Raw genomic sequence first — 17064 nt, 5'->3', positions numbered from 1 at the left:
GTACAGTGTTTCTGAAACCACAAAAAATGCATTAAAAGAATGTCTGTAATTAAATGCAAGAATTATCCTAATGCATTGATGGATTTTGAAGACTTTCAGCATCAAACTGCAAGTGTTTGTGGTTTTATAAGGCTACGAAGTCAGCAAAGAACACCAAACTCATCAATATTGAATCATCAAATATCAATGGGATTAGATGTGACCTCATCTGCTTTTTACCCACGTTGATGTCACAGGGCTGACCGCTTCTTCCACCTTTAGCTTCTCACAAGCTTTCTATTTGCTGCTGAGAAGCTACTTAAAAGGAAAGGAGAAGAAACTACTGAAAGTAAACAAGGTTTATAGACTTTATTACATTCATTTCTGGTGCTAAGACAGTAAGCAAAATCACTTCCATGAGTACTAGAAGGCAAGCACAATAATAGGAGCTTCTACCTATGGCGACTCTTAATTGATGCTCATGGCCAAATCCTCTTTCACTTCCTCAGTGATGGACTTCTGGAATGGGATTTTGTGGGCTTCTTCTTTGTTCCCACTTTACTGCTTTTATTTTAATTATTCTTTTTCTAGCTACCAAATTTTTCCTACCTCTCTGATGTGATCTGTTTGCACTGTCATGTTCATAATCTTCTCAACTCGTATCAGGAAGAAGGAGGAAACGCCATGCTGGATGATGCAGAGTATGTGTGAGAATAAAGCACTGAGGGTCATACATGAAGACAAGGTTGACAGCATCTTTTAATTTGTTCTCTTCTTTAGGCTACTGGTTTGGAATCGAGCTGGATAAACCCACTGGGAAACATGATGGCTCTGTATTCGGGGTGCGCTACTTCACCTGCTCTCCAAAACATGGGGTCTTTGCTCCACCCTCCAGAGTACAAAGGTGTGTGTTAAGTCAAAGTACTGAAGTGACTTTTGAGTGAATTATCCCTGCAACATAGTTTTGAAAGATTTTACCACTGAATATGGAGCATAGGAATATCGTGGTAGAATATCATAGACAAAATATTGAAAATATAAAATAAATGTGTGCGTGTATATATTTATATATATATATATATATCTTCAAGGCACGTAGATGTAGAGTTCAGAATAGTAAATCTATACTATATATATAACCTAAATATGTAATATATATATATATATATATATATATCTTCAAGGTATGTATATGTGGAGTTACGTATAGAAAACCTATACATACTTACCGTTAGAAATTTAGTCCCTGCCATATGGTTTCATGATATTCTCCACTCAAAATTTAGAAGGCAAATAGTTTTTAACCAATTAGTTGCAGGGAATAGAATATGAACAAAATGTTATAGTTAAGTTAGTGAGATTGTCGATGCTGTGGGTTCATATTTAATACTGACATGCATGCAAATGCATTTATAGAGAAACATCCTACAAACTACTTTAGTGAGTGGGATGATAATGACTGCAGGGGAGATAATAAAGTTTGATCTTGCCCCTTAAAACGGAGAAACATGAGTAGAAATGAATGTTCAGCTTTGCGTTTGAGAACATTCAGCTTACTCTGTAGTTCCTAATAAGTGTTTTGGCATCATTAAATGAAATTAATATTCTGAAGAAGTTGATAGGTGCACTGAGTTGCAGTCACCCAAAACCACACAAAGTTTACAATGGAGCGAGGGTATAGTGCCTGACAGATAAGCTTACAAGTTGATATACAATAAATAAAAACACATAAAACTTAAGATTGAATGCAGCTAGAAAATTATGTAGCATAAACTATGAGTAAAGTAAGTTAAAGCTTGGAATATTTACAGTAGTGGAATAGCTCTTGCGGTAAAACATCTATTTTATTTTTGCAGAATTGGAGCAGGCAAAGACTCACAAAGCGACAGTAATTTAGCGAAGAAGGTTCACCAAGTTACTAGTAGGTATAATGTGTTTACTGGATTTCCACTTCCATTTCATGCTGTCTTAGCATAATCCTTGTACTTTTGTTAACCGTTGTATAAGCTTTAGCGAAATACAGGAGTACCCTTTTGCAGACTTCCAATTAAAAAGAACCTTTTTAAGCAACACAGGACATCGTTAATGGAGAATTTCCAATTGAAACCTGGGATTAAGATGCTTAACACTATAACAACAAATTTCAAAATGGAGTTCCCTCTTTGGTCACAATACTTAAATTCTACTTAGAGGGCCAGCAGACGATATTCCTCAAACAATAGCAGCTGAGACTTAAACTACTCAAATGAACACATTTCTAGAATGAGAGCCCAGTGGTAGCCAGAAGAATTCCCAGAAAGGCCTAGTTCTATTAACCATGAAGACTTTCACATTACAAATATAAACATCATAAATTGCATCATACAAATTCAATTTCAAATTCCCATCTGAGTGGAATATTCACAATAGCACATTAATAATGAGATATGAAAAGATGTGCTGAAGTAACAAACCCAACAGACTAGTGAGCTAGATAAAACAAATGTTTATTAGGACAGTTTAGTCTTGTGAATGTCAAAATATACATTTCAGATTATGAAGACAGAAAGCCAAAATCACCTTAAACTTTCATAGAATACTGTTTAAAAAGTGAGCTATCCCAATTGCGACATCTAAAAAAATCATGGGGCATATTTATAATGCCCTAGCGCCACCTTGCGCCACATTAACGTCATTATTTTTTACGTTAATGTGGCCCAACGAGGCCGAAATCCCCATGCAGTATTCACAGAGTGGCGCAATGCACGCATTGAGCACTCTGTAACCCTTTGCACTACATTATGCCTGCACCTAGCATAGTGTATGCAAAGGGGGTGTTCCCCCGTTAGGGGAGCCAGAACAATGGTGTAGGGAAATCCATGAGATTTCCTTGCACCATTGTTACGGCACTTTTAACGCCTGCTCAAGAGCAGGTGTCAAAAGGGGGCTTCCATTCTTTAGAATGGGGCCCTATGTACTCTTCAGGAGAATCGCCAATATTTTGGCGCTACTTCTTAAGAGCACATCAGTAGCGCCATGAGAAATGATGCTATTGCCCCTACCCTGCGCCATGGTGCGCTGTATTTTAAATACGGCGCACACATGGTGGCGGTAAGGGGGTGCTAAGGGGCGCAGGGAAAGTGGCCCGGCACTCGGTGCAGCACCACTCTCCATAAATTTCCCCCCATATTTGCTAAAACAGGGCACATTGACAGAAATGTCCAGCACAATGTCCAACAGAACCACCACCTCTAGTCCTGCTCTCTCTCTGGTGAGGACCAATCAATTGCCACTGGGCAGACAGCAGAAGGTTTTGTGCCTATGACATCCAGAAGGACAGAGCAGCTATAAGAGGCCCTTCACAGGTATTGACTGAAACAATACTCATATGACATTCAACTAGTGCTTAGTTTGAGCTGGTGGCTGAAGGTTGGGCCCACCACCACTCTTTTATAGGGAGTTTAATGCAGAAGAAGGGAGAAAAATGCAGCAAAGTGGGAAAGAAGGAGCAGGAGAAAGATAGAAAAACTGTTGCAAAAGAAGAAAGCAAGGATGTAAAGGTTGCTACAAGAATGCAATATAGGAGGAAGTAGGGTATATTTGTCGATGAAAGATGTATGAGGTGAAAAGAAGACCATCCAGCCTTAGTAACACTTGATATTCATCCGCAGCCCCAATGCTCTTCTTAGAAAATTTTTGACTCAGCACATATTCTTTTACAAATAAGCACTGCATTCAACCTTTTTCTGGTACCTTCAACCCCAGCCCACCATCATCCAACCCAGATCGGGGACCATGACTTAAAAAGAAAGAAACAAAGCTAAGTAAATCCATTTTTCAGAAGAGAGATCTTAAAAAATAGTAATGCTACCTAATGTAATCAGGATGGTAACTACTCTAAAATGAAGTCACTGAATGATTCTTCAGACCTACGCCTCCTCACTATGACAAACACGATATGTGGCTCAATTAGGTATGCAGTTGATACTGATAAGGGTGTAAATGTGTGTGTGTGTACATGCAGTTTATGTTACAAAAGAAGATTTTGACAAATCTGCACTCTTAGTGTGTGAATAAATGTGTGTTAATTTATTCTTGCACTGTCCACGTCTTACAAACTAAGCAAAATTAAAGTAACGATTCCAGCATGCATCACCAAATTTTGTCATCAAAGCATTCAATGAAGCAAATAGTCTAAGAATGATTTTACAACAAAATGACCTGTTAAACAAGCCAGACATTGATTAGGAAGTGGTTAACAACCAACTGATTACATTTATAAAATACTGAAACTACAAGACAATTTTATGTCAGTTGTGTATCACATTATTCTGTTTTAAATATTGTCCTGCCAGAATATCTTGCCCAAAATTGTGACTACTAATATGCATAGGTGGAATAGTGTGCATTATTACCCTTTGCGCACAAGTTTGTACAGGCAGGTACCATGAGTTGAAAACTGGGGGTGACTACCAATATACAAGAAAAGTTCGATTGATGCCTTGCTTGAGCTGGTACTTAAACGGGAGGAAGTGGAATTTGTGCCCTTTTAGCACCACTGATGGGTTTAAATCAGTACTATAGCCTGCTGTAGATGGTTATAATGGCCATTAAAGGCCCACTCCAGCGTTAAAGGCCTGAGCTGAAGGTGAGGGCCTTTTTTCAAGGGAGCGGGCCTTTAATGACCGGTATAGCTGAACTACGGTGGGCTATAAGGCTATTAGAATATTCCACCACCAGAAAGCAGAATGTTCTAATAAATAAAACAAAAGCCTCATGGAGCCAGAAGGGATTGAAATCCCCTCGGGCTCTGTAAGGCCTTTGTTCACAGCTGTTGCTGTGAGACAAACATTGAAATGCTGGAGCTCTGGACTTTTACCAGCCATTAGAAGCCCAGAGCACTCCACTATCTTCAAGGGAGCTACCAACATTCCAATGTTCTAATAATAAAAACTAGAGCACTGAGGTTAGGGAGATGTTTGGAAGTTCAGAGTCAGAGCATGCATTTAGGAAGTCTGTATTCCAACCCAAAGATCACGTTGAAGTGCTCTTTGGGTCTGTTCTAGAGGTAGTTTTCAGTGCTCACCAGACACATCCAAGAAATTCATAAAAAATGCGTACCCATATAAAACGCTTTGATTCAGCCATCTTCACCCATTGGCTTGCTCAGGTGTCATTCACAGGTTACTTCCAACTACAACAGCCTAAATCAGGACCTGTAGGTCAGCTCCCGTCATCTATTGGCTGTCTTGTACTGTGAGTGATGGCATTTTGCAGATCATGTGCGCAATCACCTGATAAGAAGTAAACTTCAATGCCAGGGCTGATGTGCTCGGGCTGCTGGGCCACTTCTTTACTTTTTATATTTTTATATGTTTGCCAAAATGATTGTGCATATTGCATATGTAAGCAAAACAAAAATGTAAAAAAACAAATGCAAGCTTGCCAGGGCCAGGCCTAATAGATTTGCCAATGCTTGCTTATGGTATTTCTCTGATGAGTACGTTTGACACACTTACAGAAGAAGCTTTAATGATAGCATGTTATTTGTCGTTATATTTTGGAGGTGAGACTGGACTCCTTATTGTTAAATGCAGAGGATCTGGATATTGCTTGATAATACAAAGTATCCCACGTGTGAATCTTGCGAACTAGGCTGAATTTTTCATTGTGAACATTTCTGTTGGTAGCTGTACTTTACCCTCTGCATGTATATTAATATATGTTTCCCACAATGGCTATATAGCAGTTACTACAAACTTTTTTGATTATCCATGAAATTGGGGTTTCTTTGGTGACGTGTTACAGATGTGACTCTTCAAAAAAGGCAAATGTTTCTTCTTGTTTCAGTATCACAGCCAAAGCGTAACTTCACAGCTGTCAGGACTCCGAAAGACATCACTTCAGAAAACTCCATCTCCAGGTAAAATGAAATGGGGAAACAATGGAATAGTCCAGGTTATTGCCTAAAATGGGTCGAAGGGCACTTTGAAAACTATTACAATCATTCCCCATGCAAAACCAAGATAATTGGTTGTAAACCAAAAACACAATTTTGTGTATGTTGATCCCCTTTTTTCCACATAAAGCACAAAAAAAAACAACATTTTTTTTATCTTACAACAGTTAAAATAGTTAGGCTTTTGTAGCACACGAGTGTTGCAGGGCACACACAGCAGTTTGGGACAATAATTTTCCTGTGTGTAGCTTTTGTTTAAGAGCCGAGAAAGTATGTGCACATATATATGACATATATGTACAGACATTTGGGGGCATATTTATACTTGATTTGCGCTGAATTAGCGTCATTTTTGTCATTTTTTATTTCTTAATGGAGTTAACATTATTTTCTGGACATGAAAACCTACCTTGCGTCGATGAGATGCAAGGTAGGCGTTCCCGTGCAGAAAATGACAATATGGCCTTAATGCCATATTTATCCCCCCATGAATTCAAGCAAGGGGGATGAGGGCCTTAAATAATGGCGCTTAGCTTGCTTTGCGCCATTATTGAATGCCTGAGTATGGGCAGGCGTTAGGGGACCGGTAGGCATATTTCCATTGTTAGATACCATGGAAAGAGGCCACAGGTGCCCTTCCCTGGCCCCAGGGACACCCTCACCCACACCAGAGGGACACCATAGGATGGGAGACCAATCCCAGTAAGTCCCGTGAAGTATTTATTTTTTTTAAAAATCCCGCTCGGGGGCCCTGACTTGGGCCCCCCTACATGGCGCTGGCCCAAGTGGCCATGCCCAGCAGACATTTGTCCCCTGGGCATGGCCACTGGGGTGGTGGGCATGACTCCTGTCTTTACTAATACAGGAGCCATGTCCAGGGGGGTTGTGCGCCAGGAAATGGAGTTACTCAGCTTAGAGGCATTTTTTGGCCTTTAAACAGTGTAGCACCATAATCTGGCACACAACCTCCGGTTCCCCCTATGCCTCCCACACCCAGTTGGCGTCATCTTCAATTACGCTAACCGGGCATTACCGCCGGCTAGTGCCATTCCATAGATATGACACCCGGCTGGCGCCCAGGGATGGCGTTGTTTTGCGTGTAAAAGTATAAATCAGGGCCTTAGAATATCATCTGAACACACTAAGCACGTTCACTTTTTTTTAAACGGAGTGTCAACAGGAAACTCTGCATAAGCAAGTGTTTCACATTTTACAGTGAGGCAGTTCCAAATCCCTGAAACCCTCCATCCCCTGTGCGTTCCTTTGTGAAAATTTCTTCCAGCGCTATCAAACAGTATTCACCAGGGCTTCTATCACAGGAGTGAGGTGGGGATGCAAAGGACATTTGCACCAGTTGTTTGGATCCTTAGGCCATTTTTGCACTACAGCAGAACAGCACATGCCTCTGTGGCCCCTTCAGTAACTCCAATCATGCAGGTGTACATTTTACGCCCAAACTAGCTCAAGATGGCATAGCTTCATTTGTATTAGGCCATTAGCAATATCTCAGATCATGAGCCCCTGCCCACTCCTGTGCACAGGGTGAATTTTGGGAGATCCCAAGAATCAATCCAGGCATTCCCTCCAAGTGGTTGGAATGAACACATCACCTAGCAGTGTGGGAACACTACCTCTTCCTTCAAAAGCTCACTGGCCCCCCTGCCCTGAAGCAGTTTGCAACTGGTGCGCCATCTTTGAAGGTTGTGCTATCCTCGGTGAAGGTGCAAGTTTCCACCTTCTCTGGAGAAAGCTCTTTATGTAATAAGGCCCAGATTTAGTCCGTGTACCGTCATAATGTAAAAGGATCCCAGTAGATTTCTCCTGAACTTTAAGCGTATTTCCCCTGGATCTCCTGGCTATAATTCAGTTAATGCTCAAGCTATTTCATTACAATGGAATGGCGATCGTGCATGTAACTGTTCTTGTTCGCCTCCTAATCCTCAGCCACACTGATTACTGGCACCACGGGCAAAGAATCCCTCATTGGGTGCTGAGCATCCAGCCTATTAGATGAATTTTCCAGTATTTACTTTTGCAAGTTTCTTGAGCAATAGGTGCCAGCATAAATATTTACATCTGTAGAATTCACTCAGGTTCCAGATCTTGTATTTGGCTGTAAGGTTTCGATCTTGCCAGGCGGCTATCTGTGAGAACAAGCAGAGCAAGGGGTTTCAGCCAGACATCAAAAACGGAAGCGGTAGTTACTGGCATCAGCAAGGAGCTTTACTAGCTCGATTTGTGACTTGAGAGCACAGAAGCTAGCCCCAACTCCTTTTACAGCGTGAATAGCTTGAGTCCAAGCTCCTGTTGATATTTTAGGCGCGCGCAGAAACTATCTCGTTTGTATCAGTCGAAAATACTTTCTTCCTTTGGCGGTAATGGTGCTCTGATTACAACAATTTCACTTCAGTGTTTTGATCACTGGAGCTTGTAATACCTGGGAATGATTGTCGTCCATTACCGGCATCTTCAAAGTGTTAGTGGTATGATCGGCCACTTAAGAAGATGAGTGATCGCTTTTCCCTCACCATGCCTGTCTTGCACTTTAAAAAAAAATGTGTTTATTCATTTTCTAAGTATAGAGCATGTCCACAGGTCGTGTACAACAACAATGCCCCACAGTAGAAAGTGTGGGGAGCTGGGAGGAGGGGTGGGGGGGGGGGGGGCGGGACAGGTACAATAGCATTGCTCAATATACATGATACATCAAATAACACATCAAAATAACAATATAATCACAGGTGTGCGCAGCTTTACTCTTTCCCAATCCCTGTGCTCCCCTTGTAGCTTCTGGTTCTCCTGGTTCTCCTTCAGTATTCCTTCCAAGACCAATGTGGCCCCATCCTCGTCACTCCAGATGGGCCATATTCTGTCTCCCACCCTCCCCTCAAAGGCGCATCGCCATATGTCAGCACGTATGAAGTGCTTCAGTGTGATGAGTAGTGTACTTGCTGTGTCAGTCAATCTCAATCTCATTCAGGTTCCTAATTTCCTCACTGGGGACAGTCGTCCGAGTGTACCTCCAGTTTCTCCAAATACCCTTCCCACCTTAGTACCGGATCTTCCCTGTCTGCCAGTGCACAGCTTCCTGTGGACTGCTAGTTTGTTCCCGGTCCATTTGCTCAGTTCAGTATGCCATTTATGTAGTGATGGTGCTGCAGGTGATTTCCATGCCATCATTATGCCGCATTTCCCCAGATTCAAGGCTAGGATTTAGAACCGTATTAGACCTCTTGTTTTCCTGGTAACAGAAAGACTCAGCTTTCCTCACTGTTAATGTTCATCATCACGATCCTATAACTATGCTATAGAGTCCTCACAGCTGCTTAGGTCGACATTTACTGTTGACATCATTACTAAGAAATGTTCTACTCATTTCAAATTGTTGTACAGAAGACCATCTCACTTTCAGGATGGAGTTACATCTTGGATCTTTCCTACGTAGCCCTGTCCCTGTACATCATTGTGAGTTGTTTGACTTGAGTTTTGGCCACCATGATGCCAATTCATTCATATATGTGCCCTTTAGAAAAACTCACACTATGCCATCATGCTCCTTACCATATCATTTTGTCCTATTCCTAACCATTCTATACTATGTCATACTATTTAACAAATAAAACATAAGACCATGTTAGGATATTTTCTTCTATCTCCTATCGGAGGCAACATTAGTTGCCAAGGATATTCTTCCTCAATGTGGTCAGTGCTTAAGGTCAATTAAGTTATTTCTGGGAACTAATATGCTCTATGAAGCTGAGCTATTTCTAGGTGAGTGCATCTCCACAATGTCTCTATTGTGCTATCTGAGATCTTTCTCAATTCCACTGAAGGTGAGCTATTGTTTTATCTATGATTCACTGGTACCCACTGATCCTATCCTGGTACTATCGGATCCTCTGTGCCTGAATAGCCAGTTCTACCAAAAGTCTATCTGCTCTTGCTTATTACCATAGCTACAATCCTATATGTCCCACATGTGATGCAGAGCTTCTTCTGCCCTTAGATTGCACTCTGAGGATCAGGATGCTTTGCTTTACTCAGAATAAGACCTATAAAGGGAATATCTCTTTCACAAACTACATTCAACCTGGATACACGATGTTCTGAACACACAGCTCACCGAGGGTCAGGACATTTAGTATTCATAGATAGGCACAAGCCGCAAACCCCAACCTCAGTATGGGATCATTAACCCATTGTTTCTCAAATGTCAGCATTCCACACAGATAGGGAGCATTTCGCAAAGTCTTGCATCTTCACAGATCTGTGCATTCCTGATAATCTGTCTAATTGGGTGGACAGCAGAGATCCTGTACAACCGTTATTGATGGAGGCAGATGTGCAAGAGCATGCTGTTAGAACATTCATTAGACCTTCTAAGGAAATAATATTTTAAAACGACAGGGAGAAACAGACAGAGAATCATTGGCTTGTGGGGTAGATAGTCTATACCAGCCAATAGTCGCCCTGAGCCTCTTCATTGTCTTCACTGGGCATGCGACTTGCTGAGTGGCTGGGTTTAGTGACTTCACTGATAGTGAGCAAACATGATATCTGGTGCAGTGCTGATTTATTGAACCAGATGTTGAAATCACTATTGATGCCTGGGCTTCTTTGGTCTATTGAAATATTCAGTTTGAGTCTGTGAGACAAGTGGGCTGCGTTGGGGAGGTCAACATAATAATAGCAATGAGCCTGAAAAATGTGCCAGCAGAGAGCAGTGAATAAACATAGGTTCATATACTAATAGAGTGAATTTCTTAATGTGGGATGTGAGTAGTGTAGTGACCACTGCAAGTTCTACAGCCATTTTCCGTTTTATTTGATTTCTGCAGAGGGCTGTGTATCCTTTAGAAATTGCTTTGTATGGAATTTTAACTTAAATGGGTTTCTGTAATAGATTGGAGGTAAGGTCTGCAGACAGTTAGGTCACAGGTTTGAAGTTTGCTTTCACTTAGTTATCTTCAATTGATTACTATATGTGAAAACTGCTTTACGTTTTGGCCAAGTAGTTATGAGAAATATTATTAGTTTTGTCTTGCTGATGGTTGGTCAGGCTGCTGGGTAGAAGGCAGCTGTGGAGGTTGGAGCAATTGGCCCTAGGAATGTAATTTAGGTGCACTTTGTGCTACTTCATCCTTTTTGACTGCTAGGTGGTAAGGTATTATTGGATCATCATCGGACTCTTGTGGATGTGTTTGTACAATGTTCTTCTGTAGATTCCTCTAGTTGATTCTGCTGAAGGTCTACATATTGACCAGATACATTTGCTGATATTGGAGTGGTTTTCTAATCTGATCCTTAGCCATACATGTTGTCGTTGATTCTGGAGGGTGGTATGGACATTGTTCTGTTTGCAGCTCCAGCCTGAGGGGACGAGCAAGTAGTGAACAAAGTATAGAGGAACGTTTGTTGGATTGCCCCATTATGCCTACTGTGATTTTGTTGGGTTTGGTTGGATGGGGAAGGTGTAAGAAGTTAGACTGCTTGGGGATTTGTAGAACTACTTCGGGAGAGGTTGTAGTATGGTCTAATCTAGATTCCTATGATTCACGAATCTGTGGGTAAAGGTCCTCGCCAGCTATATTGCGTGGGATTGGTGGTGATCTTACTTTTTTCTATTCTTTTGCTAATCAAGATGTGTTTGAAGATTCCAGAGAGTGGTCTGCACATAATCTAGGTAGCAGCTTCAGACAATATGGCAGCAGCAGTGGTGACCAGGATCGAGTAGTAGATTGTCAAGCAGATCCAGTATCATGGGAAGTGACCTCAATGGGCTGGTTTGGATGAGAGAGGTATAACTATTTATAATGTTTGAAGGAAACTGGGCATAAGAATGACTAAAATGTAGAGTAGAAGTCCAAGTTAGGTGTGAAGGTGCAGGTTTGCACATTTCTGAAAGAAAAGAGTGGAAGCAGGAGTAGAATAAGCATCTTTGTGAGAGTAAGTTATTTTACTTTGAGGTGCAGGTCTACATCTTTTCTGATGTATGATCGATTATTGGAAAAACTAAATGGGGGATAATTATAGTTTCTGTGTTTCAGAGGTTTGTTGCAGGAGATGGAACATAAGGCAGGCAGCTAATTGTTGAGAAGGGGAGAAGGTTTTAAATTACGGTGTGGACTTAGCGAAAGATGAAGAATTACATATTTTCAAGGGGCGGGATAGGAGGGAGTGTTGTGTTGCCTTTAAGGATTGAATAGCAAAGTGTGATCAGAAGGGAAGATGGAAGGAGGGATGGGATAGGTTGGGTAGAGGAGAGAGAAGAAGATGTTTAGGATATGGAGGGTAAATGGAGAAAGTGCGATAAATTGAAAATCAAAGGAGAGCTGGGGTATCTTCCTTGAATATAGTAGTGTAGCTGGGAACATTTCTCTTTGCAAGATCTGTAGTGGTTTTTTTGTAGAGTGACATAGGTTATCTGTCAAGTAGGCATTGTTCTCATGCTTAGAGTAGGTAGGATTTAGGTCCAGATGAGTAGTTAGCGATGTAGTACCCTCTCCGCCAACCTCTAACTTGGGACCATTGTCCCTTCATGACTGTTGAAAGTTCCTATCTTTATTATGAAAAGATTTGGTTAGCTCCTGAGCTGATGTAGAGGTTAGTCTGGATTGTTGCTATGATGCAGCCATAGCTTAGCTGCCAGGAATGTGTTCTATATCCTGCAGGTGCTCAGGTACCAGACTGCAGGTTACAAAGGTGGTGGTTGAGTCCCACTCTGCGGTGGGTTAGGGGCATATTGGGGATACACTTGTCATAGTAAAAATAGGTGCTAACGTCTATGACTGCCATTAATTCAGGTAGTAAATGTCTTGTTTGATTACTTGCAGTGATTTTGGTCAGTTTGTTTGTTGATGTAATGGATTCGTCCTGTGTGGTTGCCAACAATTAGTTATCAGAAAAGGGAGTCTCATTGTTAGGCTACTAATAAACTAGTAAAGTCTAAAGCCCACAAAGTGGTGAAATGGGGATAATGGGAATAACCATGGACGTGGGATGACACCAAAGTTATGTGATACTCCCAAAGTGCAACCCCACTTCTATTTGATGGCTTCCACTGCTACCATATGCCACCAGGTCATGGTGTCTGGAGGCAGCTAGAATACTTATCACCCACACAAGACAGCTCAGGCATTCCATATAGTTGGGTATCACTTAGCTCACAACAATGTCAATCACAAAACTAATCACAATTTTCAAGAGAACATATTAGTCAGAACAATATATAAAAACCCAACATAGCAACTAACTCTCTGCTTCATGGACTCCATAGAGTACCCCCATGGCTACCTGTAACCTGTGCAGTCCTGTGTGTAGCTCCTTTGTTTCTGCTTTGTAGATTCCATAGAGCGTCGCCCTGGTGGCCTTTAACAAGTACTCGTCTATTGCTTCTAGGTGCACTCTATTGAGCAATAGACCATTTGGAGAGCTTGTGTATGACAATTACAGTAGGCGGTTTCTCTGCCTTTGACGCTCACGTAAGAGCCATAACCTACACCTTCATAAGGGTGGTAGGTAAGATTACGTGCAAATAAATATCTTGCACTCTAATTGACTTCATTTCAGTGACACGATGAATGCATTCAACTGCTCACCATGCACAACACCACAACAATTTCCACATATGCCACAATCATTAACCACACTCCTCCAACCAGATACAGTAAATTAATGTAAAACCCATGTGTTTTATACCACACTCCTCTTGGTCTACTATCCCCTGTGGGATAGCAATCAAAAAGAAGATAAGAGCACAATTGATTTGCAGCACCAAAACACGTCCTATGTTGGCCACAGTGAAATTCAACATTCTTCCAACCAAACACTCCACTCCACCAGCAAGCTACCTATCTGCTAATGCACGTCAGGTCCTCGTCATATGTATGAAACGTCCAAATAAATACAATACAGTTACAGTAAACCCAACACACACACACACACCGATCCCAAAGAGCTCCTTGGCAGGACACTATCCAGACGGCCAAATGCAATGTAGTAACACACAATCCAGACAGTGGTAAATTGTAGCAGCACACAATCCAGACTGTCCAGTGCCACGAAGAATCACACAAACCAAGCAACCCAGTCCTGTGCAACTTCACACAATTCATAAAGTCCCCAGTGCCCAGTGGCCATACACATGTAGACTGCAGTAAACATATACTAGTAACAAGTAATGTGATTTTGCTGTGTTCTGTTTCTGTCACAGGTTACTCTTCTGTTGCTGGTTTCCCTGGATGCTTCGTGCTGAGATGCAGCCCTAATGAGTCCGAGCCGTCTACCCTGCCTCCAGACCTCTTCCATTCTGCTCATCCCGGAAGCAAAAAAAAAAAGAAAGAATTGAAGACGGCCTACCCCTGCCTATACCCACTCTGCCGTCCTCGTGACCCCCAGTGCCTTGTTCTTGGTTGAGTGTCCCCACCGTCTGTGAGGAAGGCTGTGCTCGATTGTTCATTGGGGCATGGTGGTGACTTCCGCCCCAAGATGGCTGCACCAAGGCTTCTCTTGCCCTGGCTGGCTGTTACTGAACTTCAGTTTATTACGTGTCCCAGAGGGTCCTGACAATTCTATGTTCAGAAAAATTTACCTGGTTCCAACATCTACCATAGGAAGTGATGATCCTTTTTGTTGGCCAGACACGAATAATGTACTGTATATCAATGATGTATTTACTTTGCCCTTGTTTTCACCCCTCTTCTCTCTTTATGACAACAAGAACAGGAAGAGGTTTGCTTCTATCCGTACCTTACTCATGTTTAGATTTAATGGCACGTACTTGTTGTTAATAATGCATTTTCTTAATAAACATAATCCCAGTTTTGTATTATGCCAGGTGATCAAAATTAGCAGCATAGCTGAAAAATCGAAAAATACCACTAATTCATCGCAAAAGAGATGAAACAAAGGGCCTGATTTACAGTTTGGCGGAGTGGTTACTCCGTCCGCTGTAATATAAATCCCTTTATATCCTATGGGGTTTATATTTCGGCAGACGGTATATCCGTCACTGTAGTGGAGTAACTCATCTGCCCAACTCTAAATCGGGCCCTAAATGTTTGTTTCATGCATTAGATCATTACATATTAGCAAAGAAAAACACTCCTGTAGATGTTAAGTTGGGCATTCTTAAAGTACCAAAGGTAACAGTCACAGGTAAAATTAATCTGAAGGAAGAAGCGAAACTACAGTGGTCTACATTTTATCCTCTGTCTTGTAATCCTGAGTAAATGCACGTTGGCGAAGCTATCATGCTAGTTCTGTTGCACTTGCAAGATATTGCCTCAAATCTAATAAAACTATATAAATTCCATCTCCTGCCAAATGTTCCATACTTCGGGGATTTTTGCAGTAGATAATTAGAATTATGTGCAGAGAATCTTTAAAAAATGTGCAAAATGTTCATGTGTGTAACTTGCTTTAATGAGCGTCTTACCCTTTTATTTAAATATAGGGTATGTCAATATTTGTAAAGATGTTGATGTAATGGCTTTTTTAATTATGATAATTCGTTCCAGTCGCTTTTAATATATGTAAACACCGCTATGATCACTTCACACGGGCCCTACAACTCTTTTCCTAATGCCCCTTCCAGCTTCTGGAATTCAGCTAAATGCTTCTAGGAATATTTATGCTGTCTGAAAGGCATGGCATATTGATAATCAGGAGTGTCCGCCTTTTATAAACTTTTCGCCGCTTTTGTGCAAGTCTGGAATGAAAGCAGAAGTATTGCTAGTGCATATCCGACTCCCTGGAACTTTCACCTCCCTACTATGGTACATTTTAAATGTTCTTCGATCCATACGCCTTCCTGTGTGGCAAGACCTGGTCCAGACAGAAGGGAGGATGGAAACAGCTTCCATGCCTGCGGGGATTTTGGCTTTTTATACAGGAAGGTAATGATCATTTTCTGGATTCACTGCAGCACACTCAGACCCCATTCCTTCCTTATCACAATAAGAAATGATCAGATCAATTGGGTTTCCTGATTGAGCTAAATTGGCTTTCAGTGGATGGACTTGTGGACGAATTTCAAAACCTTCTTGTGTATGTAATGCAACAATCAAATATTTTTTAAGAGATGAATTATGATGAGGTTAATCAGAGATTGCATCCAAAATGGGATGAGCAACCCCTTAGTAGTTAGTCTTCACGGTTTCAAACTAACTTGTTCTGTTAATTGTTCCATGCTTCCTTTTTGCCTTCAGCACACTCCTAATTAGTGCTTTGGACATTTGACATCTTGAATTGACTAAATTAGGAATTCTGGGTTTTAATATGTTTAAGGAAAGGTTTTAAGTAACTTCTAATAGACTCATTCAGCAACATTTAATTCAATTTACAAACACTTGTTAGTGGTTTAACACTATCAGTTGGCACCGCGTTTTGACAAAATGTGTGTCTTTTTCAAATAATGGACATATTCAGAAATTTTTAAAACTTGAGAAGGATGCTCTTTCACCAGCACAAAGTGGATGGTTGCTTGCCCTTGTGAAGGTGGAACCTGGAGCTAAGTCATCAACTTGCCTGCACTTCATTGTCCACTGAGATTTTATTTTTGTAATCTCTACAGATGTTCCTTTAACTGAACCCACCAGTTGGAGAAACATTTGGAATTGGAGTCTAAGGGGCTCATTCCGACCCCGGCGGTCAAGGACCGCCGGGGCCGGGGATGCGGGAGCACCGCCAACAGGCTGGCGGTGCCCCGCAGGGCATTCTGACCGCGGCGCTTTGGCCGCGGTCAGAACAGGAAAACCGGCGGTCTCCCACCGGTTTTCCGCTGCCCTGGGAATCCCCCATGGCGGCGCAGCTTGCTGCGCCGCCATGGGGGATTCCGACCCCCTCCCCGCCTTCCTGTTCCTGGCGGTTCCGACCGCCAGGAACAGGATGGCGGTGAGGGGTGTCGTGGGGCCCCTGGGGGCCCCTGCAGTGCCCATGCCAATGGCATGGGCACTGCAGGGGCCCCCATAAGAGGGCCCCACTTTGAATTCCAGTGTCTGCTCAGCAGACACTGGAATTCGCGACGGGTGCAACTGCACCCGTCGCACCTTCCCACTCCGCCGGCTCCATTCGGAGCCGGCTTCCTCGTGGGAAGGGGTTTCCCGCTGGGCTGGCGGGCGGCCTGCTGACGGTCGCCCGCCAGCCCA

At 42.1% G+C, this 17064-nt stretch overlaps 1 protein-coding gene across 2 annotated transcripts in view; it reads left to right on the top strand.

The window, feature by feature from the left end:
- CLIP3 (CAP-Gly domain containing linker protein 3) overlaps positions 1-15229 on the top strand; it is a 131311-nt gene extending 116082 nt beyond the window's left edge. Inside the window, exons 11-14 of one of the 2 annotated variants that reach the window (XM_069206973.1) lie at positions 760-883; positions 1836-1900; positions 5809-5881; positions 14130-15229. In XM_069206973.1, the coding sequence (XP_069063074.1) occupies positions 760-883; positions 1836-1900; positions 5809-5881; positions 14130-14184 (317 nt within the window). In that variant the 3' untranslated portion in view covers positions 14185-15229. The remainder of the gene's footprint in view (positions 1-759; positions 884-1835; positions 1901-5808; positions 5882-14129) is intronic. The other variant, XM_069206974.1, reaches the window with a different exon arrangement.
- The last annotated feature ends 1835 nt before the right edge of the window (positions 15230-17064 follow it).

The sequence above is a fragment of the Pleurodeles waltl genome, chromosome 9 (assembly GCF_031143425.1).
Source record: "Pleurodeles waltl isolate 20211129_DDA chromosome 9, aPleWal1.hap1.20221129, whole genome shotgun sequence".
Lineage (NCBI taxonomy): Eukaryota > Metazoa > Chordata > Amphibia > Caudata > Salamandridae > Pleurodeles > Pleurodeles waltl.
Note: the sequence above shows the minus strand (reverse complement) of the source record. Positions and strands in the feature narration are given on the sequence as shown.